Here is a 27,275-nt window from a genome sequence, read left to right as displayed (position 1 = left end):
TGAAGACTGTAAAGCAGGGGATAAAAAGTAAAAAAACCCAACCAAACAAAAAAACCCAAACCAAAACAAACCACAAATAACTTTGGTCAGTTGCTATAAAGCTACATGAACAGCTGCCAAGCTACTTTCTCCCCACAAGATGAAAATGGGAAGTAAATCAATCTCAGTGCCTTTCTGATACAGATTTATTGTTGACTTCAGTGAAGTCCTGTTTCATGACAGGACTACATGCTATGAGCTCCAGCAACTTTCAGGGTACAAAGTAAAAGCCACTGGTTCTCACAGATTATTATTGTTATTTCATAATTTTCTGAAGAGTGTACTAAAATGGCCACAAATAAAGCACATGGGTTTGTTTAAACAAAAGAAGTACAATCAGCATGTAGAAAGACCAACACCCTCTGCACCAGGTATGTCTTTCAGAAAAACTGCAGAGAGGGGGAAGCAGGAAGATTCCACCTACAAAGGATGCTATTTCTATTTACCCCTCGGAAGAGGTACATTAAGAAGCCATTTGTAACTGCTTCATTGAACTGACTTTCTACACTCACTAAAACAAATTACTGCATTTACAGCGTTAAATGCCACAGTCTGTTGTTGCAAACATTTGTAACGACTTCATGTACCATATTCGATTGATTAGGAAAATTTACAAATACAAGATTTTTAAAAGGAATACCCAAGTTAGCAAAACTAGCTAAAAAAGGCTCTGCTGATGATCACACTGGTGTTGTTTCCTCCTACCTTACATTTCTTATTTCCTAAATTGCTTTCATAATGAAGGTGCAAGGAAGCAGTCTTACAAAATTACAGTGGACATACACTTTTTACATTTATCTGTGACCTTTCTACTTCCAAAAAAGAAAGGTTCAGGCACTTAGCCTAGGCAAATGTTGTTCTGCAATTACATTTGGGGGGGTTGGGGCTACTTTTGTTTCTTCTACTCGGTACAGTCCCTCTGCTTGGAATTCAACAGCAATACCAGGATTCTTAACGTACCAATTGTTGCTTCTCATGACATCCATTAAAACAGGAGACACTGAAAAAAGAGAATCTCATTGACTTGCACAAGAGAGTCTTCAAGTGCTACAGCTGTTTCCATTCAGATACAGCAATTAATACTGACGGAATTGATTGGATTTGAACTCATCTAACATCATTAACAGTGAAGAAAATCTCATTCGTGCTTAGCAACTGAAATGGGCTGACAGAAAGATGCAAATCCTAACTACAGTTGCCTTAACTAATATGGGAAGAGGAGTAAAAAGCTTCAAGTCCATTACTAATCTTACTATGCACATTTTATTAATCTGCAAATCATTTCATTATCTCTAGTGAGTGAAACATAAGAGAAGGAAGTCCTTTGCTTGGGAGAAGTATCACAGAAGGCTATCTTAGTTAATTTTCTAAAAGATGTAGGACATACTGGTAGATCAGTAAGACGCCTCTATTCCTTGGCAGTGACATCAACAAGACCTGGAAAATCACTGCTTTGCCTAGTCAAGTGCAAAACAACTTTTTTTTTTTTTTTCCAGAATGATACTGCCATGACACAGACATGGGGAGTCAACAACCAAAGATAGATTTTATATTTTTTAAAAAAGTATGTGTGTATGTGTATATATATATATATACATATATATGATAGGTCAATACTTTGGTACATCTGTTTCTCTCCTGTGGAGGGCTTCTTACAGCAACACCCCAACACTGCATTTTTTCAGCAAGCACACCTTTCATAGTTCAATGTCCAGTTTCCACATGGATTTTCAAAGATGTGCACCTTCCCATTTTGACATTAGAACTCTTCACCCAAACGTACGCCTGTAACAGAGTACCTTAATCTTTTTATTCCTTAATCTCTTTTATTTTTCCTCCAGACATAAGCGCAGCTATCGCTGAGGTATACAGAGTGAAGCAACAAACTTCTCCTTCAGATTGCAGACATCTCTATCACATTAAATCAAAAGAGATTATTAGAAATTCAAAATAGAAAGTGACAATGATTGGTTTTCTCTGTTCACAGAAAACCCAGTCTTCCTCTCCACTTTCTTATGTGGGATGCAGTCTACAAGAAATTTCTAAAGAAACAGTTGAACTGAATCCCACACAGTCTGAAAGAAATCATTAAGATAATGACACAATGGTGTGCGTGGGTGGAGTGACAGTGTTACACCACAGTCAGGCTCCTGTTGAATAAAAATAAAATAAATAAAAGCATGTACTTGGCCTTCATATTAAGGAAGTACATGAGGTACCTTTTCTTGTGGCAGCAGTTTTGCGTACGTTTAAGCAAGCCACTAACCCACATATTTTAACTGCATTAAAAGATGATGTTTCACTAATAAATAGTACTAGGGAGCATTAAAGCATTAAAGAAGTAACTTACATCTAAATGAAAAATTAACTGTCAAAAGCTATCCTTATTGTTTAGGCAAAAGTTCTTCAAGAATGAAACACGTTGCTTTTCCAAAGATAACTATCAGTCGGTACAGTCACTACCTCTACCATTTAGACTTTAGTTCTTTTTTGCAGAATAATTCATTTTGAGAAAAGAACCAAGCCACATGATGCAAACATAAAACACTGTATATACATGTTGAAGAACTCTTTTCTTTGAAGAGGATGAAAACAAAAGCCATGCAGACTTTCCAAATGAACAGCATATGTCTGTGTCTGTTCCCATGTTTGTCCTGAACGGGACTGATGGGAAACAGAGGAAGCTCCTTCCAGCCAGTGCAGAATGCTTCCTGCAGAATCTAGTTTTCTGCCAAGATGGTATCTCTGGATTAAGTATTAATTTTTATTGCAGAATACAGGCTTCTATTTGTTCTGTTACTATCAAGATATAGATAGTGGTATCTACAACTTTAAGTTCTTCAAATGCCTTCTAGTTCACATTACAATCGTAATCTCCTGAGATATGTCTGGCATTATATATTGAATTTAAGGCACAAGCAGCCTAACTGCAATTACAGTAGGCCATAGTTTCTAACAGTACAGTAGTACAACAAAAAAATAAAAATGCCGCCAGTTTATAAAAGGGATATTGTCCCTAGAAAGAGGAACTCTGCACGCACTTCTTGGAAATGTTCAGTATTCAATTTTTTTTCCATTTCCACATAGAAAGATTTCCTTTGTAGTCCTTAAAAAAACCGGTGAAATAAACCCCAGTGCATGTCAGAGAACAAGTACACATGTTGTGCCCTAGAGCCATTACCAAGTCAGAGCAGTTACCTGGGATATATACAAATCAGATATATCTTCCTGCTGAGCCCAGTTAGGATTTAAGTACTGAATGCCTTCACTGCAGATAGACTATTTAGTATTTTTGCATTGCTAGTCTGAAACCAAGTCTTGAAGAAGCCTTCACAGATTTCTTTAAAAAAATTAAGTCAGAAAATAAACCAGAACGTAACCTGAACATGAAAGCACAAAACTGACTGGGGAAGATCTAGGTTTTAATTTACCTATGCTGAAGGCAAGTATTTCAGTTAGTATGCTTAGAAATGAGCTCTTCCACATTTCTAGGGGAAATAACACGTTCTCATTCCAACCAGCAAAACCACACCAGGCCTAAGAAAGCTCAGGGGCAGGAGGGGGGGTGAGGCAAGTGCGTTGTTTGTCAAAAACATAAACTGCCCTGGAAAAATTTGCAGTTGAAATAAGATAATTTTACGTAATTAAGTCAGTTTTGAAAGACAATTTCTAATCATTCATGTTTTCCCATGCCCAGAACCAAAAGCACTAACTTTTTGAGTGGAGAAGTTTGCCTGTCCCTGGGAAGAGTGAAGAACATCAGTGTCTCTTTTCAAGTTAAAAGTCTGAGACACATACTTTGTGTTGTCACCATCCCTTCTTCCACTGAACAGCCTTATCTAGAGGAAACAAGCTCCACATAATGCACAGTCACTACCTGAACAACTCACAAGACTCAAATTCCTGATGCAAAATGGGAATTAAGTAGGAAACTTCCTTTTTATATGCTGGGCATTTTGTATTTTGAATGGTGTCAAAATGAAACATTCTATGTATCAGCAAGATATGAATCAGGAATAAAGTACTGAAAGAGTCATTCCCTCTAGGAAACTCAGGCTTACCTTTCAATCCAGCGATGGGGATTTTCTGTAGAGAAACTATTGTTCCACGTGTTTTTTTTATGTTTCCTTTACAGAGAACTGGCTCCCAGCAAATTATTTTTTCTGAGTCGTATGTTTGCTTAGCTTTGGCAGATATGCAACTCTTACTTACATACCTAGATTTTACATTAAAATCCACTTCAGCAGTGGCCCCACTTATTCCAAGTTTTTAATATGGAATTCTTACAGTAACATTTATAAATCAGCTCTTCCATATGCAAATGACCAGCTATGTTAGTGTCCTTCCAGCTCAGTTTACATCTGTTTATCCAACTCACTGCACCAGAATCATGCATTTATCTTGTGAGTTTGAATTTACATCTAAAAGTTTGAATAACGCATCCCCAACATGCTAAATATATGCAAAACACATACTTACAAGTCAAAGACTAAGTAATGGAATCCTTCTTCTGATATGCTGTCATGAAGCCGCACTATTGAAAGGGGGAAAAAAAAAAAAAGATAAAACACCAGTCATCTTTTCCATGTCTTTAATGTCTCTCTTTGATTTTGGGGGAGAAGGGAGGATTATAATTCTACTGTAGAGCTGGTATTGCATCTGTGTCTGTTCTCATCTGTCTTTGGTTTTGTTGTTTGCTTTTTTATTATCTACCTTCAAAACAGTCTTTTTCAACAGGTAAGATAAACAAAAAGACTGTACACACAGCTCATTGTACACTTATTTTTAAAGGAGCTCTGCTTTTGCTATGTCACAGTCATTTCCTACCACCTCCTGCATGTATGGGCACATACACACACGCTGTACCTTGCCTTTGTCCTTCATGCTGAATCATGACTTAACAAGTACTAAAAGCTCAGGCAGACTTCATCTTAACATACTGTATTAATATGATTCAACTCCCTTTTTCCTAGGCAGAACCTCCAATCAATCTTTTAAAAAGCATACACAGGAGTCCCCAGTCAATGGACTTTTATTATCTTGAAACAGTACTCAATCTCATACAACTATTTTCTCAGCAGTATTACATCCTGAAAGTTGTAAACAAAACATGATGAGAAAAGAAAAAGGCACGATTAATCACAGATTTCAGCAGAAAAACTTTAAGGGCTATGTTAACAAATTCCATAATCGGAAAACAGATGCTGATTTTGAAAGAGAAAGCACCACTGCAAACTAAAAGCATTTGCCTCTACTAAAATAAATGGGGTCAAGAAGGGAATAAGTTATATTCCTGCTCATATTTCTATTACATAGAAAGATATATTTCCCTCTAATCTTCTTACCTGCCATCCACTTCAACCACATGAATGGTGAAGAGTCACAAAGACAGAGATCTCCTGGCAGACTAACGCCCACCAAGCCATGCTGAACTTCTACAATGGCAGCCAACAGCATGGCTGAAAGACTAAAGGGAAGGGACTGGGACTACCCACCACCCGGCTGTGGGTGCTCAGCCAGACCTACAGACAGCAAGGGTGGGCAGGAGGAGAAAAGGAGCGAGCACCTGGAGGTGTGCCAGCTGAGCAAGGTAACTGCCTCTCATTAAATCACTGTGAAGAGCGATTTCCTGAAAGATGTAAAATGCATGAGAGGACTTGCCAGAAGCAAAAGGATGCAATGTCTAGAAAACAGTCATTAGCTTTTCCAGTGCTTGTCACAGCTGACAGACTTACAGCATCCTAATGATTAAAACCCCATGTCATGTTGACATACACCTATATATCCATAACTAACGTTTTCCCCAAAAACACATTAGTCATCTGCAGAACCTTCATTCTGAATGTTAAGAATTTAAGTCACATCGTGGTAGAACTATGAATTAAGTCCTGTGTTTTTTCTTAACTACTTTAAATGAAATGGCAATTTCCAAAGCTAATTTTTCCACAATACATGAAGCTTTGTCAGTAATTTGATCCAAATCATTAACAGTTATAGAATCAAATAAAAAAATCAGGGTACCCTAGGAACTGCTTCATGTTCAAAACTGAGCTGATGAAGGAAGTGTAAAAGAAAGTGATTTGCAGATTTCCCCTGATTATAGCTTTATGTACTAACCATTTTTTATAAAATACATGACATTTTAAAAAAAACCAAATAAACATTACTTTTTTTACTTAATAATATTTAGCCCAGGGAAACATCTTGTGTTTACACAACACTGAAGAGAAAACCATGTCTTGGCTGACTCACTGTCCAGAGCTCGTGATGATTCAGAAGAGCCAAGTAGGTCTAAATCAGAATTTGTGGTTTTGGCTGGTTCTATATTCTAGATTTGTCTGAGTTTGTACAAAATGCAAGCCTTGAACATAAAAGACCAAGGTAACAGTTTGCTGCCAAAAAAAAGTCCCACAAAAACTCAAAATCAACTTACTTTCTTGTTGTGTTGCTCGAGTTGAGATTTCAATAACCCCAAATGTCTGGTCTTTAAAGCAAACCAAATGTGAGATGCGCACCAAATACTAGCCTAGAACAGTATCCTGAAATTTCTAGCTAGAACAGAGACCCCTAAAACATCTGGCTTTAAAGTACACTACTTTGTACAGTAGCGTCAAAGATACTACCCATGAATGAGTGCTCAGAAATGGGATTTAATTACAGACCTTTGGCTATGTCACAGAGATGCAACATAATCCTAAAAGTAAATTTTGGAGTGCAGCAAGTACATTTTGCATATACCTCTCTGAAAAAGTTTTAAACTTCGCAAGATTTAATACATAGCTATAGTGTTTGATAGAAACTGCCTGTCTGTTCCTGAAACAGATTAGTAAGAACTCAAAGCATGTTTTTTTCTGTGAACACTTTTTTAATTCAAAGCAGCATTCCCCTCCTCACTGCTCGCAGTGCTAGTAGCATTCTATTCAAACAGGCTGAAGCCTTCATATTCGATTTCTCATATCGTGTATGGATATTGAGAGCTCCCAAATACAGTTCTGGTGAGACAGAGTATTTGCTGCCAACCGCTTTCAAAGAGCTCTGAAGCATGTAAAACAACCCAGATTTCTGAAACATCTTTAGGGAATTGAAACACTGTATTAAATCTTAAAATTTAGAAATGAAATCCACCTTTAAGGTATTACTTTGGTATTAAAACCAGACAGTCTTGGCTGGAGCTTGTGGCTACAAAACAGTAAAAAGCCTGTGTTCATATGCATACTTACTCAGGTTTTGCGGTTCACTTCTGCTGCAGTGTGTATATGCTAGCAACCAGCTGAATCAAAGGACTGTATTCTTTAATTACTGCTGTATTTTTTAAACACAGAATGACCTTCTTACATGCATTTATGAGAAGGTCATCTCCTAAGTAAGAATGAAGTCAACATGAACCTACAGTCATTAAGGCACCCTTTTAAAACTGTGACCTTGAAGAGACCAAGGTCACAGGAAAAGATAAGCTGCATTTCGTTGCCTTTGGTTCAAGGCTGTACAAAACCCCTTAACCTCTTTCTCTCTCTTTTTTCTTTTTTTCTTTTTCTTTTTTTTTTTTTTAAATAATCATGCCTACCACTCGTACTGCTAGGAATAGCCATATTTCTGCCTGCGATAAATACTTTGTATTTATACAAAGCAAACAGACGCTATTACAGCTATTACATATAGGTATCAGCAGCTCTGTACAGAATAGTAGCATATTCCTAACATGTCGTAGAAGAGAAGTACCTTGCCCGACAGCACACAGCATATCAAAACTAGAGCCAAGAGTACAAGTTTTATCTTGGGTAGAGGCATCTGTCACATCCCTGTTAATAAGCAGACCAGCACGGCACCATGTGAAGGGGCTTCTCAAGCTCTGCTACCTGCCTGAAACAGGAGGTGCTCCTGCTTTGTCACATCCTTTCCTAGAAGAGGGCTTCTTTGTTTGGTGTTGCCACAGAACCATAGCTCCCTTCTGACTCAAAAAGGGTTGCAACTTGAGACTATGTTTTTTTCTCAGCCGGGTGATGCCATTTCCTTACCAGCCAAACTCTAGTCTGACATGTCCATGGGGGAATCTTCTTCAAGGATCGCATTCATTGTTTTTCTTTCCTCCCAAATGTCTGAATCATAGAAGTGAGACGGGACAAATCCTTCTCTGAATCAGGATCACATGCCCCTGATTGTCTGTGAAAAGGAAAACAGGCTGAGGCAGCCAGAGAAGATCAAAACTGCCTTTTGGCAAGTGCTTATGTTGGCTTCTTCAGTCAGTTCAGATACAGTGTTATGCCAGTAAATCTGCTAGGTGAAAATCCCAAATAACCACGGGCAAAGGCAAAGAATCTGTGGTGAAGACAAGACAGCTGGACAATCCAGAGCAAAGGGCACATGACAGCACAGAGGCAAGTAAAGTATTGCCCAGACTTTGCTACTGCGTTTTGCATGCAACTCAGCTGGGAAAGACAAGGGATGTCGGGATGACAATTTGAGAAGCTATTCACAAGTTTAAGAGGTGATTCACTACACAAAGTATTCGTGTATTCACCACAAGTATATATAGTTCTTTGCACACACGTATCACGTGCACACAGGCACGACAAACCAAAAAGCAGCAATTACAAAGATTATTCATCCAGTATGAGAACCCCCATCAGTAACCCACACTACAATTCCTGCTTCTGCAGAGACACATCAGTAGAAACAGTTCCATTTTTCTTTTCTGAAAAGATTACAGTTAGACCTCATCATTATTAATTGGAGTTGTTTCACGAGTGCTGCCATGAGCAAACACATCGTATGGTGGAAAGGACACAAGAGTAATTACTTCTCTCCTCCCGCCTGCTGTAGCACTGTGGTCGTTCTCCTCCAGTGGGTTACAGAGGAGGCGCTTAACCACCTGTGACAACAAAGTTGTTGCTCTTCAGCAAACCACTGAAAATGCCTGACAGGAATCCAGGGAGCACACAGCTCGCTCTTTTGGAAAAATACTATAAGCCCACAACAGATCAGAAATATCCCTTTGGGTTCAGCACTGATTTTCCTCTGAAATACTTCCCAATCATGACTCTGCGATAATCATTACAATAATTTAAGGGAGAACTCCTATTAGCTTTATTAGCTTGATATTTATCCATTAGTGCGGCCGAGCTCCAATTAGACTGACAAGTAAAATGATCTCCTTTATATGGCTTTTTGTGTTAACTATAGTGTTTTGTGTCTATTTTTCAGAAAACGGCTTGGTATAATGGATAAGCAACCTTAATATCTCCTTTCTGAATTTCTGCCTTTAAAGAAAAAAAAATAATCAAAATAACAGTGTTCCGCATACTTTCAATGAAAATCCAATTCTTCCAGGTATGGAAACAAGTCAAACAGTAAAGTCAGATAAAAGTTCTTCAGGGTAAAGATACTAACCCTATCTAAACTATTGCCTAAAATATTTATTTTTGCAAAATTGCTGAATGATAATTTGGATGAATTTGTATTTCACATCTGGATTAGTTCACATTACAAAGACAAAACATCTGAGAAGTCTGAACTTCAAACAGAAGTCACGGTCCAGGTCAGTACAGCAGCTGCACAAATGTGCACCAAGATGTCAACCTGTCAGAGTGTCAGTTTATTAGGGAAGACTCTCTCCGTGCCATCCCATTCATTGTGTTTATTAATAGAGCATAGAAAGGGATAGTGTAGTTAATGATAATGTAGTTAAAAGACACTCATTTTCCCTTTGGTGCTAAAGAGTAAGATCTATGGACTTACAGAGGCATTGATTGTGTAACTCTGTGAAGCTACATGTCTCAAAGTAGTGCACTGTTAGAAAGCTATAGGGGTCATTTGTCAGTAGTACAGGTTTAAAATGGGTTTGAAAGTCACAAAAGTATATGTCGTATTTGCTGAACTATGCAAATTATTTCTTCCAGTTCCTGCCTTCCTGCTAGAAGAGTGAAAAAGGGACTTAAGTGCTTTCCCTCTATGTTCATTTCCAAAAGTGTATTAGAAGTATTTATGCAGATCTTACGCAGATCACTTATTAGAAAAAAAGAACTTTAAAAAATGAACTTAATTACTTAATAGAAAGAACTTAATGGAATGACTTAATCTTAGGTTTTCTATGAATGGCTATCTGCCTGCCACTAGGTATGGGGTAAGCTGTTGCATTTGTAAATAAAGAGGTAAAACAAAAAACCTCAAGTCACTGAAAAGGTGTAACTATGTATTTTTGAGTAATATTTGAACCACTCAATTTTATGTTTCAGAACACTTGCCTACAAGCATCTTCTGCTCTCTCATCTCTGACAAATAATGCCTCATGGTCAGCAAAGATGTTTGGCTAAGAAGTGGATGATCTGTAGTGGCTTAGCAACTGTTAGGATACAGATCTTCCTGCAAAGTCACCCTTTGTCATCTTTCCTGTTCTACTAAATAAACCAAGCTGATGAGGGAAGAAAATAAAAGCTACTGCTAGATCTTCACCAGAAACTCAAAAGGATGCCAGTGCAGAAGTCATTACAGAAGTGCCAAGAACAAAGTCAAAGTTCATCCTTACAGCTTTTAGTCTGGATCCCAAGCTAAACATGATAAACACAGAACTGCATATGGGAACAGAGCTGCAGATACGAAAGCTTGTGAACCTATGCTCAGCAGCGCTGCTGTCTGCACTGACCAGACATTGCTTCCTTCAAAAAACATTTTCACCGCAGCCTCATTCTCTATGCCTCAATGCTCCACGTTTTTCCACCACTGTCACTACTTCCTTTCTTTTGATGCCTGGTATAAATAATCCGTGCTGAGCAACCAAACTCCCTAAATCAGTGGTGCACAACAGTCATGGCTACAGCCTCCATACATAAACACAGTAAAAAACAACCCTGCTCAAGCCTATGCTGTAGTTACTGCTGTGGCTACAGCTCTTGTTTTGTGCAGCTTAGATACTTCTTTGAAAGCAACTGGTTGTAAATATCAGTCAAACTTAGTAAGAAAGCTGGATAAATACTCAGGTGCTCTGCACTGAATCTCTGCTACCACTAACAGATCAAAGCCCAGTGTATAAGTCAGGTAGCTAAAAGCTGATTCGTGACCACAGAAGAGGCCGTGTGGATAGACCCCCTGCATGGGGTGAAACAGTTGGCAGCTGCATGGAGCACAGGTCCTCTCATCTGCTGCGGCACAAGATGAGGGATGCCCAAGTCACAGAGCAGAACTTAGCTCTTGCCACCGTTGATAAGCAATGTGCAGGGAAGTGTCCCTTTGTCCCTGCTCACATTTCAGGAGCTGAGAGTCAGAAATTAAAATTAAAAAGGAGCTGAGATTGCTTCTTATGCTTATACTTCCTCATATACAATACTATTCTTCTGAGACCATGAGAGCCTGAGGGGGCTCTCTATAATAAAGCTGCTCAGTAACAGTAGAAAGAACTTTGTAAATACTAGAAAGAGCCATTATCTAACAACATGAAATATTTAGAGGCTAATCTGGTAAGATTAGTACAGTAGCAATGCTCAAGGGCAGCTGATTTTTGGAAGATATTAAACATAGAATAATGCTTTGCGTATCTAAGAAAATAATCCTCCCCCATGTTGTTAAATACACAAGCGGTATACTGCAATACTTACTGTCATTACATGACTTTATACACAGCATTGTGTATGCTATTAACAGATCCACATTCAGCAACAGTGAATCAAAACTATATAGCTTCCAAATTCATTCAACAGCTAAACAACTTATTATTATAGTTTAAATTCATGGTTAGTTAGGGTCAACAACTTGAGAAAAAATCCTATTCATCTGTATCTGTACTGGTATAATGAAAAATTACGGGAAAAATAATTAGGCAATTTAATAATTGGAAAGCCTGCATTTGTCCCCAAGGCACTGTAACAGTAAGCGTTAACTAGCATGAACGAAATGCCACATATTCTAAAAATACTCACTTGTGACCAAAACTCTCCCCATCAAGGCCCTCACACAATAAACCTCTGTATTCTCATGAAATGCCAGGAATATTTACATTCACTACCTTCGTTAAGACTCCTCAAGTTTAATGCATGCTTGGAAGTCAGTCTGCCAAACTGTTAACTTTGGTGAAAGAAAGATTTTTGTTACACAGAAAATAAAAAAATACTTGCCAAAGTAGATAAAAGACCAAATTTTGAAGTGTACAGTCAAGGTACTGATGTCAAAGCAGATGGCCTCAAAAAAAAAAAAAAAAAAAAAAAGCTCTTTTGTCAGGATGAGACTCTTGCTTCATTCCTGCTGGATGAAGACTGACAGTTTACAAACAGGTCATCAATACACATTGTGGGAAATGTCAGGGAGAGAGGAAAAAGAAAGAATGCTTTAGAAAAAGTATGTTTTGTGATCAAAGGAGTCTCATTGAGCTACTAAACACCCTAAAAAATCCCAAGCAGCTTCTCCAGTCTTAAGGAGTGATGCACAGTGAAGCACAGACAGACCCTCAGGTCTAGCTTCTACGCATGCTTTAGGCACCAAGTGCTAACAAACAGAACTTAAAAGACAGAAACCAATTCAGCCTGAACACTAGGAATGTAGCTGCTAAAAATAAAACATCCCAAATAAAATTAACTAATTTAAAAAATGTAATCACATATTCCAAAACATATCATTCTGCATTAGTAGTCTCCAGGGAGAGCAGCTGTAGTAACTCTTGATGCTTTTTTCTTTAACCAGTGCACTGTAACACAGGTGTGTGTGCATTTCTGTGTGCAAACATGCATAGGAAAGTACTGTGGAATCATATCCTATATCCTGAGAAGTTAAAAGGAACAGGTAGAATTACACACCTTTAATTATTCATATATGAAAACAGCACAATTGTATATACCTGTTTAAAAAAAGAACAGAGTACTAAAATGTACACCTGTATCTTTATGTCTTTGTTTAATATATAGTCAGGTCATTTACTAGAAATCCTGTATTTCAGATTGAGCTAATTCGTCTTTGCAGTTAAAGCCCTGATTTTGTAAGTTTAACAAGATTTTTTACAACACAACAAAAAGCCTTACAAGTATCACATTAAGCCTTGTAAGGATAGCTGCATGGATTAAAGAAAAGCCTGACAAATTTTTGCTAAGAGCAAACTGATGCCTCAGCTGCCAGTGTTGATGCTTTAAGCACTAACCTTTTTTTTTTTTTTAACCATTTTAGCATTCATCAGAAACATGTAAGAAGAGGAATAATGACAACCTACACAAGAATTTCATGGGGTGTTAACTAATAAAAGGACAAGCTGTTATACAGAGTTGTTATACTAATTAAAATCAACAGGTTTGGAAAAAACACACAGCATACTTTAATGAAGGGAATGTAATTTGCTTAATTTTTCCAAAAGCAGGGCCTAGTTCTCATATTAAAGCAAGGCACCTTTACAGACCAGTGATAACGAAATTGTCACAATGTTTGGGCAGCTCATCGATTGCCAAGATTTGTTACAAAGTGACATACAGAATCTTAGCAATTCAAGAAAGTGAAGAGATAAAAAACATCAAATGAAAAAATGAATTAAATCCGCCTAACACACAGAATCTAACATCCCAATTAGACAAGCAAAAGAGTCTATTAATCCCTGCTGGAAAGATACAGTTCTGTATTTTTTTGATAAGATACTTCTGCTAAATTTAAATGTAGTAGAAGAAAGCTTTCAGCTAGAGTCTGGATGCATCACAAGAAAATAAAACCACAGACAGAACTGCGCAATTGTCAAAATTAGGCTATGTGCCTTTTAATATTTACAGTGCTGGCCAACATTGAAAACAAGTCTATATAAATAATATGTAGGAGCTACCTGTCTACGGAATTGGATATTGGAGGGTAGTAATCGTTGGGTAGGACACAGGCTCCCTTCTTGCTTTCCTCTCTTAAAACACATTGAATGCAGTAATACAAAAAGTGTATATAATGACCACTCAGAGATGTATGTTTGGTTGGTTTTTAAGCACTCCCCTTTCATGAGGAGGCCCCAAGGTATTTAAAGGCATCAGCTTATGAAAACAAAGTCGCTCAATATTTTGAACAAAAAAGGAAAGCAGAAAATTGTAATCCTGTGGCATGACTCAAGAAGTACCACAGAAAAGAAATGCCACCTGCTCCACTTGAACCTCTCATAAAGGAGCAAGGCATGCACCAAGCTGCTTTAGACCATGTTTTCAAATCTATCAGCACTGTATTTAAGGCACCTTTAGTAACAATCACCTTCAGGAAGCCTACGCTAAATTCTTTCAGTCAGTAGCAGCAATTACTATAGTTAAACTTTTCATGTTTAGCCCTCCATTTTAAAAGCTTACTCATTAATTTATCAGCATAAAGACCATTAAGTACAACCAAAAGGGATGACTGTATTCAAGGCAACTTAGTAAAATTCTTCATTTAAATTTGATTAGAACTGTGATAGCCTATAGAAGTAATAAAAGATAAAAGATGATCTTTACTGATACGTTTGTCAGATAGTGATTTTTTTTTAGTAACTAAGCAATAATCAATTCTTGCATGCAATTTGAATTCAGTGACCACTCCTATATAACTATCCTAATAAAGAATACTGTAATTAATCTGAACTATTGATCTGACCAAGGGGAATACTGAAAACAGAGTATTTATAGACATGGTCATAATTTTTTAGTCTCTCAATGCTTTAGGATAACAAGGGCCTTAAAGTTTTAAAATTGGGCATCCTGGAAGCTGGAGATAACTGAAGCACAAAGCTATTCTCCCCACAATAATTTTTCAGATCAGTATACTATATCTACTTTGTAACACTATGGAAGTACAGCAGGGTTGAAGAAACAGCTGTATAGTCTGATGAATATATTAAATGCACTATGAATTGTGATCTTGCTGTTAGAAACTGCACGTAAATTTACCCTAACTGAATTAGTGAACCTACAATAAGCATGATGCAACCCCTCTCTCTCTCCAATGGCTGACTGAAAACTTGATTTTCCTGCCCATTTCTTCCCCCCAAGATGCATAGAATTTTTCATTTTACTAGTAACAGTGAAAAATTAATTTTTCAGCCTACAAAAAAAAAGAAAAAGCAAACCCAAAACCCAACAGTGATTTGAAATACAAACATTCATTTTGTTGAAGGAAGTATTTTTAGATTTTTGAAAAAACTTGTGTTTTCTGTGTAAAGCAGATAGATATATTAGGGGGAAAAAAACACAACTGAAAAATTTTCTTGAACCCATTTAGAAGAGCATCCCAGTCACTTTGGTGGAATACAATCAATAACCTTTTGTAAATATGTTTGTAAACAAACCACATTTATGAGGAATTTAATAAATGATCATGTAATATCACAAAGAGCAATCTGGTCTTTTGCTGTTTAATGGAATGCAAACCTTATTAACTAAGGATTTCATTTTACCCCAGCTGCAATAAAAATGGCCACAGAAAGTATTCCACTTCATTGTACCATGGCATTTGACCAGAACAAAAATTTGCAATAAATATGCTCATACAAATAAGCACACACATGTAAACATTTGCAGAAGTCCTTTCCATATGGACTGCATCTGTTGGGGGTGGGTGGGGAGAAATTTTGTGTGCAAACTCATTTTTCCTGTTGTCCTTTTATATTCCAGTACTGCAGTGGGTTCCGCGACTAACAGAGCCTTCCCACAACTGGCAACATCCCTCTATCCCCCCAATCCTGTTTACACAGTTACACAAGGCTGTAGCTCTGCAGTGATCCAACTCAGATGTCCGTACCTTTGAAAACCCACTGAAATCACCCAGAAGAACATATATACAATTGCAGTTTGACCTGCTATCTTCGTAAAAATGGTCCCTCCTCTGTATAAAACAGCTCACAATGGCCCACCCATAGGTCAATAAGTTCATTAAACAATCTTCCACATTAGCTTCTAATGTAAGTGATAATTGTGCACGCAGATATGTGTTTTTATATGACATTATTCATCCTAGACATAAACAACTGCTCTGCAAATTGGCTTTTTAAAGTAAATAAGGAAGACTAATTATCCCTACAGAAACAAATCTCTGAATCCCAGCAGATTGAATTTCCTGCCGTAACAAAGAACCAGGAACATATTTCCATCAGGCTAAACTTTGGAAATTTTCCATTTCCTACAATACTTGCCAAACAACATGCTTTTGGAGAGAAAAACAAAACCAATTCTACTGCTGTAGACAAATAATTAGTCTGTTAGGGGACAGAAGATGCAAGCGCACTGGAATTGCCTCATTTGACTCCCAGTGACATCCCACTGCCAAATGGGGAGTATGAACCAGGGGAAAAACCCCTCTGTAGGCTCTGAGCTTTGTTTCCCTCAGCCAAGAAGCTGGTCCCTGTGCCCAGTATGAATCATCCCTTTCCAACATCAAGGAAACAGTGGAGTAAATGGTCTGTAATGGACCCATTTCCAGCCACAGACTGCATGCTTCTGCCCTGAGCACTGTACATGGGGGAAGAAAGGAAAACCCCACAGGACCTGGCACCTGACATCCATGTGAAACTGCTCCCCAAGCAATCTCTGAAATGAAAACATACTGGGATCCTTCTCCCTTTCAGTCAAGGCAAATCTTTGAGATGAGGAAGCAAAAGATAAGCCACATGCCACTTCAAATAGGAATGCTGTGTTTCTAACCCTTGGGAACAAATTACTTCTGAGATGTAACAAATACAGCACAACGTGCGAGCAATGCTCCTCTTGCTCTTGGCTGTTGTGCGGATAAGGGTACAAAGTGCCTCCTAAACTCTGGCCTTAAATATATATTAATATATGTTAGGCACTGTGCATAAAATAGGTTGAATACAGGTTTTCAATATATACATATATATGTCAAAATTACCATTATCATGTTGATCTGAAAATACAGAACTTCAGAAAAAGCTGCTACTGTGCTTTATTTTTTCACAAAAAATACACTTCAGACCTTGTAAACAGTAAGTCTTAATAAAGTTCATTTTACCTCATACTGGAATAAATAACCTTTAAAACAGAAACTAATATTCCTCTTATTACAAAATACCAATGGATTACAGAGGGCCAAAGGAGACCTCAAAATTATTTTCGCTTCCCTGGTTTTCCCAGGGGGAGGACAGAGGCTGAGGCAAGAGCTGCCTGCTCCCCAGGCAGGAACACCTCAGTCCTGTTGCTGGGCTGTTTCGCCCCATTACCGCCATCAGCTAGGAATATCAACTAAAATAGCCCCATCCCATCTGATTCATAAACAAGTCAAACCTTGGTTCTGGGGAAAAAAAAAAAAAAAAAAAAGGAAAGATTTAATTTATTTTCTCTTTTGCCTTTAAAGCTTTAACTTATTTTCAAATGAAGTTGTCTTGGGGAATTCTTGTCATCCCTCTCAGTGGGAAGATGACAAGAGAATACACAAAGAAATTTTATTTGCCCTTACTTATTAATGGAGGCTGTGGAGTATTACAAATACTACTTGTTAACACCTTCATCTACAAGACAAAAATGCCCTAGTTTATGTTATTGTGTTGGCATAAAAACAAAATTTACACTGTTTTAATTCAGCTTAAAACAAAGTACCAGATAATATAAATTGAAACAATTTCCCAGTATACAAAACAGTATACAACATAGCCACAAAAAAACAGCTACATCAGTTTAAAAATAAATCAGCTTTTGATTAAGTTGGGGCAGCTTTATATGCAGATAGACCTAAAATTCTACTCCCTATGTAAGTTTAATGTTAAGTACCACTTTGCTAGAAGTGTTACATCAAATACAACTCCTACTGTCAGTCCTTCATGAAAGATTCAATGTATTTAATCATTATCTTTGTGAACAACAGCAATCAGTGTGATTTTGAAATATTCCAGATTTGCAATTAAGATCATGCATTGTATCATTATCTTTTCTGTAAGACAGGGAAGTTTAAAACACATGAGTAACATTACCAATGTAGTCACACTTTTTAGTGAAGTGGTTATAAACATTAGACAAACAGATCTGAGCTCATTTTCTGAAGACCTACACAGAACTATCTTTATGCAGTATGACCACCAACAGTGCACACAAATTCGCTTAATCACAACAGGTACCACCTTTTGGAGGCATCTGGAATTCAGTGACTATTTACTTAGTTTGGTAACAAGACAATCAAATCACATACCCTGTACTCCAGGCACTGAGACAGACTCTTAGGCACTTCTGATTGCAATACCAAATATCACAATATGGCACTGAAGTGGTGCTATGACTATTTTCCCAAATAAAAACTGTAAGTTAAAAAAAAAAAAGCTAAGATAACATGTCAACATTATCTCTAAATTATTTCTTGATTATGCTGTACATTACTCTAACACCCAGCAGTCCCTGGAGATCAGAAAGTGCTGTATTCCGAAGTGATGGTAGCAGTAGCAGGCCATAGACCTGCTCCAGCAAAACCGTGAGTTCTCGGCCAATAAAGTCAACTTGATAGAAGAGACCCACACTGCTACTAAAATACATACAAGCTTTCATCTCCTTAGGAAGCTCCTGACCTGCCCTTACTGGAGATCAGGGAAGTATTCAGGGGAAATATCACTACATGCATCTCCACAGCCTTTCCCAGGCCTCCACAGCTACCGACACCAGACCGACTGGCTTTTGATATGATCCTACGCATCATTCCCACATCTCATGTGAGCAAAGGACCAAATGCAAACAGAACACTCCTACCTCTTCAGGTTTTGCAATTTTTAGTATATCTTGCTACATATATTTTCTTGCAGTCTATGCCCATGTGGCTAAACATTTCAGTTCTGTGGACTGCTTCGTCACATAGTTACATATGGCTATACTTTTACTTTGTAGATGATCAAGCACATCTAAATGTTTCTACAAGATGATCTTCTAATTCACAAAATATGAATTAAAATAACATCTTCCAAGTGAACCAAGCCCTATCATCATTTCATATTCTATATTTTGGTGAATGAACCTATTACCTTCGTATGTTACACAGTACACTGTACATTTAGCCTCTCTATGCTTTTATCTGATAGCTTTTTGTGTATCTGTCCATGAGAACAAGGCTAAAGCCACTTTCATAGGATCGGGTCCCCAGATTTTCTGTTGCCAGCCTTGACAAAAAAATAACAGACCTAAAATGGATGCAACAGACCTAAAACATACTTATAATCCCATCTCTGTCCTTGGTGTCCTCTTTCACAGGCATCAGTCCTGAATATCCTGCGTGAACAATATCATCAACTCAAGAGATCAGCTCCATACATACCACTGCAGTTTGCAGCATATAAAACTCAGATGTCCCCTCAGACTTGAGATTACCTGTTACTTACACAGGAACTTCTTTATGATAGCAACAGGGGATATGCAAGGACTACATTTTTTCTTCCATCAGTTTCCTGAGGAAGCTGTAACTATTGTGAAAAAAGCAATTACATAGGTTTTATCAGGACCTGATTAGTTTATAGATTATGATAATATATGAGTTACTACGCAGTGAAAACTCCCTGGACATATGCAGTCGGGGAACAAACAGGCTTACACTTCTTTGCTAAATATTAAAATAAAACTATACCATTAATTTATCCTATTTTAACTAAGCATTGTCCTGTGTTATACAGTAACAGGTTACAGTAGAGGAGGGCTTACGTCCTCTGAACAAGCGGCCAGGCTAGTGCTTCCCACAGAGCCAGCAGCACAAAGAGGCTTCTAGCTAACGCTGACTACTTCAAGATGTTTCCAAAGATTAATGAATTTGCAGGAGGATTTCTGCTGCAACGTCCCCCTCTCTTAGCGGGGCATGATTTAGCACACAACAATTACAGATAAATATTTCCATTTGTAATTGTGATAGTTACAGCATGTTTCCTAGGGCATGTCTTTACTGCAAATGGGAACGTGGTGTAGAGATACCCAAACTGACTTTGAGCAAGCTGGTGTGTGCACCTCTATTAGTTTAATTGTATCAGCATGACTTACTCAACCTGCTTTTCACCAGCAGCAAAAACTAAAAGCAAGCCCAGGCATCTTTACAATATGCCACAGGTTACAGTGAAGATGCAAAGTCATCTGTTTCTTATACCCACTATAAATCTCAAGAAGCAGACTGCCTGAAAAGTCTCAAGGAAAAAAAAATATTAAGATTATGTAATCAGTCTCTTGTTTCTAGCTGTCTATATGATGCTGCTGACATCCACACAGCTTCAAACGTAGTGAACAAAAATTTGCCATAACCCAGATAACCAAATGCTTCTACCATTAATCAAGACAACATATAAGCAGTAGAAGCTTTTCGTAACTTAACAGAGCCTAAGACTGAGAGATTCGAAGTTCTATACCAAGACAGGGTGTTTCCATAATAAGCCCACTCCATCTCTATCCACTGGGCTGGGCTCAAAACCATCTGTATTATTTTCTGAGGGAATGTGGCTACCCCATCTATCAATTAAGTATCACAGTAAGTCATGCTACCAGAACTGAAGACAACTATAAATTACTATCATTTTCCTAACATGCAAGTTTCAAGTGAATGATGAACCCAAATGATTGAAAGGGTTTGTTTTACAAAAAGCAGGGAATGCATATTAACTTAATAGATGACAAACTTGAGGCTTCTGATGAGAAACTGCCATTGTCTTTTAATCACAGTCTCACAATAAATGGAAATTAGAGTTTGTCCTGTCCCATGGGACCGTTTGTAAGATTGTAATTAGCTCACTGAAAGAACACATAAACTTGGATGGAAGAGAAGCGCCAACAAAGAGCTGCAAGCCAGTCTGTATTCACAAAACCACACCACTAGTTGCTGTTGAAGCATCCCTCTAAATATTCCTCTTATTTAGCACATCCAGTAACTCCCAAAATATATATCCTACAGAAGATACCTGCAAGCCATTCAGCTGCAATTATGACTTTAGATCATCAACCAATTCTTTCCCAGCAAGACTGCATACCCAAAGTCAACATAATCCTAGCAGTAACACCATTAATGTGAGACCAAATATAAATTGATGGAATAAAATTAAATAACTCTCAAGGTCACCTGGTAAATAAATGCACAACAAATTATTTAAAAAGCACTACTTGGGTGATACAATTGCTGATATATGAGTCCTGTTCACTGCTGTGCAGCACAAGAGCAGAAGCTGTGGATTTGATTACAACACAATACCAGCACATCTGCAATATACAAGTATCAGGAGCAGAGTGCCATGCTTGGCCCAGCGTGGCTGTAATGAGAAGTTGCATGTATTTAAAGGAGACAGACATCTAGAGGACAAACTAAAATTAGAGGCACATTCCCATGGGCAGTCCATGAGAATACTAGCACTCTGGTGAAGTCACTAAAAAAAGAACCTCCAAATTTGGAAGGTGACTGGGAGGAGAGAGGTATCATTAAACTCCTATCAACTGGAAAAAATCCTGGATCAGCAGTTTTGTAAGAGTAAGAAAGTATTAATTGCCAAAATCTGAAAAAAACAGACTGAACCGAGCAATTACAAGATATTTATCCATTGCCAGTGATGAAAGTTAGTGGTATTTCCAGGGTAAAAAAGCATTTACTCTGTGCCAGGTTGCAGCATGTGAAAAGCTGGAAGAACAGTCTGGCTAGCATCCTTTGGTATGCCATGGCTTTGACAGATAATTCCAGGAGCAGAACAACACAACAGCCTTCCATCACGATGAAAAGTGAATTTGTGACTTTTAACAGCAAACGTTTGAAGGAGTGAGGAAAATCCAAAAGGGCACCTGAAACACTTACTATACAACAGGGGATGGTTAGGGGGGTGGCTGTCAACCTGGAACTGCCCGATTCTATCCCCTCACCCTCGAGTACAAAGGGGAGGTTAGCCAGACTGGCACCAGCCACTGGCACACCACCGCCACATGGTGGGACAGTGAAGGGTAACAATGCTACAGACATGCTGGGCAGGCAGTCCTGAGTCCTGATAAGGACAGACCTGCAGCTATTGAGAAAAGTAAAAGAAGAAAAAAAACCACACCATCTTGCTCTGTTACACAGTTGACAAGAGAACTTATCTTAAGAAAACACAGACATAGCCAAGAAGCTCTTCAAATTCTAGAAGTTCCTGGTGATTTTTGTGAGATGTACTGGCTAGTAGTCTCTAGCAGGCAGCTGCAGTCATCACTAAATTCACCACAGTTACCATAGCCTAAGCAACAAAAAAAAAAAGTACTACGGCTTTTTCTCTCTCATGACTTCTCCAGAACATGACACAGGGCTAATTTGTACTGCCAGTACTGGTAAGGTGCATTTGCATAGACAGCAAACACACCCTAGGTCTATGTTGCTAAATAGAGAAGAGCCACAGGCTGATGGTTCAGCCAGCTTCCTAGCGTCACAGCAATACAGTTTCGCTGTGCTTTGTTCATTATCTTCTATGTGTAATTTTACATTTTCGGTAAGTAACAAGATTTTCCATGTGCTGTTCTCAATATATAATATCCGAGATATAAAAGGAGCATTCCACTGGTAGATATGCAGAAGATGCATGCAAACAGCAAAAAGCAAGAGGAAAAGGGATTTCTGCACAGGACACGACAGAAAACTTCAGTCTATAAAATGTACTTCCAAATGCATGCTTTGCAACCAATTAAAAACTGCATTCCAAAAAGTCAGGCCCTGTTTACAGTCTTTAGTCAAATTACACTTTCATTAAGAACTTATGTCACAATATTTAGACATGAAAGCGGATGTATTTTTAAGAAAAGCACAGAAACATCCTAACAGGGATGCAGCTGTATTCAAGAACATGCACTTTTCCTTCCAGCACCCTGTTGGCTGATCAGCAGGAAAGATTTTGGAGCACAAAACAGCACAAATGCCTTGCTCTTTGCCCTAAACTATTTTCTTCTGCTGCATCTTGCCTAGGAAAGCATCCTAACAGCAGACTAACATGCTGCTGTTCTGCTAATCTGAAGTTACAAGCTCAAAACCAGACCATACCCTGAATTACACCGTATCTTGTGCCTCTGAAGTAACCTGTGATACTAACTTTTCACCAGAGCCCAGTCTAAGTACTTATTAGGACAGCTTAACTTGTTGCTAGCTTGTCTCCAGCAGACAGCCCCCATGATGCTTAGGGGGTGCTACAGGTGGCACATGAGGAGGGGTTGGGGCAACCGCAAGAAGGGAAGATTGTAACATATCTCGCTTCTGCCACCAGTGGGAAGGCTGTCGAGATGGCAGGAAGAGTCTTCTCCAGGTTGCAAAAAGCAAGACAAGTGGCAACAGACACATGCTGGAGTATGGAAAACCCCAGCTAGATATAAAGACACTTTTATTTATTTATTTATTTATTTATGTTGACAGGAAGGTGGTCAAACACTGGAGCAGGGCCTGGAGTGGCTGTGCAACCTCCTTCCCTCGAGATTCTTCAAAACCAGCAGCACAGACCTCAAGTAACCTAATTTTACTGGACATGGCTTGAGCAGGCCGTTGGGACTGGATAACCTCTGGAGATCCCTTCCAACCTGCATGATGCCATGATTCTATCCTTAAGGTCCCTTCCAACCCAAACCAGTCTATGATTCTATGATTTACAATGGTTTTTTTCCAGGAGGCAGGGTATGTAAGTAAAGCAAGACGGCTGGGCAGATGGGAGTAGCCCCAAGGATTGTCTCTCCTAATGAGCCTCCTGGGTTTGTACTGTCTTTGGAGGAGGAGCAAAGACATTCCTAAGCTCCCCAGCGAGCTCTCAAAGTACCACTCCTGATTTATCACGATCACTAAAGTCAAAACACAATCCATGGTCCAAAATCAGGAGACCTTCCTTTCACCTCTTGCCACTGCCAGCTCGGATCCTCGGCTTTCCCTTAGTCCCTCACTCACATGCTTCCCTCTCCCCAGTGGTCATGCCATCCTTCCTCCTTTCCCTCTCTCTGCCCCCGTCCCTGAATTTTCTCCATGTCACAGGGAACTGAAGTTGAGATAGCAGAGAGGAAGGTAAGGGCGGGACTCAGCTCTGAGGTGGTGCAAACACTTTCTCCTTGGAGACACATTTTCCAGAAGCAGGCACATACCAATTCCTCCCCACAGCCTCACTGCTGGAAAGGGTGACAGCCCACCCTCCTCAGGTTCGGATGCCAAACACTTCCAACAGGCAGATTTAGACTGCTTGAGAAACAAATGCTGCCCAAATGATAATTCTCTATTTTCTCTTGGGAAAGGGAACAGGCCGAGACAAAAGTGGCCCACAGAGCAGGTTCAGCTCACAGCCACAAATGCCAAGGCTGGAGCCGGGTTTACAATGGAAACCACCCCACAACAATTTTACCACCCATACAGGAGCTGCCCTAGTGCCATCCAAACAGTGACACCCATCCACACTACCAAATATACTGTAACACTTTTTCAGTTCTGGTTTGGTTTATTGGTTTTTTTCCCCCCAACTCAAGTAAGAGATTCACACTATTTCTTTCTAGCATTTGGGTATTGATCCAAGAATCAGTGCAGAATTCACCTATTAAACTATCAACAATGTTGTCTGTACAAAGCAAGGGGAACAGAACTGACCATATCCCCTAAAAATGCTCTAAAAATGTCTGCGCTAGCTTTACTGAAATAAAAAGCTTACTTTAGCTTAAGTAGTAGAGATCTATGTTTTTGGAGGAAAGGGTCCAGAGGAAAATTACATATTTGTGGTTTAGCTGGGAGTCATGATGTCTATCCGTATGCACAACACGTGGCTGCAGATTCATAACAAAGCAAGCTTTCAAACAAAAAAAAAGTGAGTTTTCAAACATTCATCTTGTGTGTTTAAAAAGACAGCAATTCATTTTAATTATCTTATTTATATGGTTCTTGAAGTCAGCAATTCAATTATGAAACAGAACAAGAGATCAACATACAAATGGGAAGTATGGCAGCCATCCCCTGCACAACCCCTGCAGCAGGTTCCTCAAGACAGATGTTTAAATTCCACTTCCCGTTTCTGTGGATTATTTTACATTCAAAACGCCTGGCTACACAAGCGTAACTGACTTTATGGAAAGAAAAAAATGTTTAGAAGAAGCTGGACACACTATGAAAAGAATTCTCATGCATTTAAGAAAACATACAAAACCAGCTCTAAGCAGGCAAGGAAAATCCTTCAAGGTCTGGTTCACACTCAATTTACACTTTATCGTCATCTATTTTGAGGCAAATTGTGCATATACTTTCTGAGGAGAAAAAAAATGGCAAAATTTGTGGTGAATCTTAGTGAAACGGGATTTCCTCAGTATATTATGAATGGTGCTACAGTTATCAGGGATATTACAACCAGCAATGCTTCACTTGAGCTAGAATAATCTTGTCTTCCATTAAAATGAAAGAGAATTAACCTAGTATGGCAAAGAGTGGTGCCACTGTCTACACTAAAAGATATTTTTATGCTCCACAGTAACTTAGAAGAGTAGTACCTAAAGTTTCAATGCCACTTTTACCAGAATAAAAGGATTTCCCTTAATGGAAAAAGAGACAAAAACTTTAAGCTGCCTTCACACTTCTTTGCTTTCTCATTCAGACCAACCATATTATCTGACACTTAAGGTTACATGTTGAAAATCACCGACACATTTATTAGCACTAAACAACTCACAGTCTTTTAATTATGGCGTATCTTTTTAGTATTTCGCTCACTTTTAGGGCCATCAACAGATCTACAGAAAGCCCTTCCCTATCAAATTCTTACAGCAGAAGTGAAAACATCTAGTCACTTCACCTTAAACATCAACCATGCATTCACAACTTCACCAATTAAAAGAAATCAAATGCACGGTAATAAAAAACAACTGCTGAGAATAAGATTGCAGAAAAGCCAGTTGCAACAAAATCCATGATACCCTCATTGTGTGCTCGTGCCTGATTCAATTTTGTCACAGTACATTTAATTTCACAAATAGCTACTACAAAACCAGCTTCTGTATTCTCTTGTTGCGTTTCACTGTTCAGCTACATGCTGTAGCCACAGCTGAATTTAACCACTGAATCTGTTATTTTGTAATACTCATTAAATTGCCTTACACAAGAAGAATGAAATCATGTTATATCACTGGTTTACCTGGTTTTTTTGTTGTTTTATTTTAATTCTCTCAAGGACTATGGTTCACCTTACTCATTACAGGAATTAAAAAATTAATTAATTCAAATGAATGGATGAGATTTAAAACTGTTGAAATGATCAGGTCATCTAAGAAATAAAAACAAGCAAAAAAAAAAAAGGGAAGTGAGATGCTCTACATAGATCAGTCCCACAGATTTCCAGTTTCTCTATGAGGTAAACAAAAGCTTTTTTATATATACATACATACAACATGTATATAAAATAAACTATATATACACACTTATATGCATAGATATATTTAATATACTCCTGAGTACCATGTGTATTGAGCATAAACATATAGTCAAGGACTTGTTTGATTTTCACTGCATCAGGAAAGAACTGTGTTATTACCTTTTAAGTCTGTATTAATATATTTTTGATGTAAAGGGTGAAACCTGCAATTAAGCTCAGAAAAAATATTGTGCTAAAGAACTACATCCACCACACGGGAACAGGCCTGATTTTTACTCCATATTTTGTTTATACCCTAACTTAACTAATGCCAGCCAAGCTACTCCTGACTTTGACACAGTAAGTCAAATGGAATTCAGAGAAGATTTACTAAATCCACATTTGCTTTATATTAATAGTGTTTCTTTTCAGATTCTTGTGAATTTATGTGAAGTCCCATGCACAAACATGGTGAATATTAAACATAAAGGACACACTGTCTTGCATAAAGGACAGAAAACCCACAATATAAGTTTCTTATTCTTCCCCCCACATGAAGGATTTAACGACTTCTTTGCACATGTTTTGTGTTATTGTGGGGAGAGATGAGAACACCCCAGAAGGCTTTTCCTCCTTTCCTTCAGGCAAAAGGGTACACTCCTGAATACGCAAGCTGAACACAAGCACAGAAAGTTTGATGAGGAGCAATGCCAACTCTGGGTGCTATCAATCTCCTCAGCCATTTACGAAAGGTATGAAAACCAGCTCAAAGTATGGAAACCAGAGCAGACTGCAAATAGGTACCAACACATCTATTAAATACATTTAGTGATCTGTCTTTTTTCCTGGTGTCCCAGACTGTCCTGCATCTAGCCTGCCTCTTGACCTACTGCAAAGCCACCATTCCTTGGAAAGATGCTGCTCCATATTCCCACATGCTGGTCCAGCCATAGTTCTTCATAGAAGATTGACTCTTCTGGCCTCCAAAGGACAGCAGCTCATGCTGGTCACTAGCGCC

At 38.4% G+C, this 27,275-nt stretch overlaps 1 protein-coding gene across 14 annotated transcripts in view; it reads right to left on the bottom strand.

The window, feature by feature from the left end:
* CAMK2D (calcium/calmodulin dependent protein kinase II delta) overlaps window positions 1–27,275 on the bottom strand; it is a 209,087-nt gene that overhangs the window by 113,001 nt on the left and 68,811 nt on the right. For all 14 annotated transcript variants that reach the window (XM_055711775.1, XM_055711769.1, XM_055711794.1 and 11 more), the window contains one exon: window positions 4,519–4,573. In XM_055711775.1, coding sequence (XP_055567750.1) covers window positions 4,519–4,573 — 55 coding nt within the window. The remainder of the gene's footprint in view (window positions 1–4,518; window positions 4,574–27,275) is intronic.

Source organism: Falco cherrug, chromosome 1 (assembly GCF_023634085.1).
Source record: "Falco cherrug isolate bFalChe1 chromosome 1, bFalChe1.pri, whole genome shotgun sequence".
NCBI lineage: Eukaryota > Metazoa > Chordata > Aves > Falconiformes > Falconidae > Falco > Falco cherrug.
The sequence above is the reverse complement of the archived record's forward strand: the minus strand, read 5'-3'. Positions and strand labels throughout refer to the sequence as shown.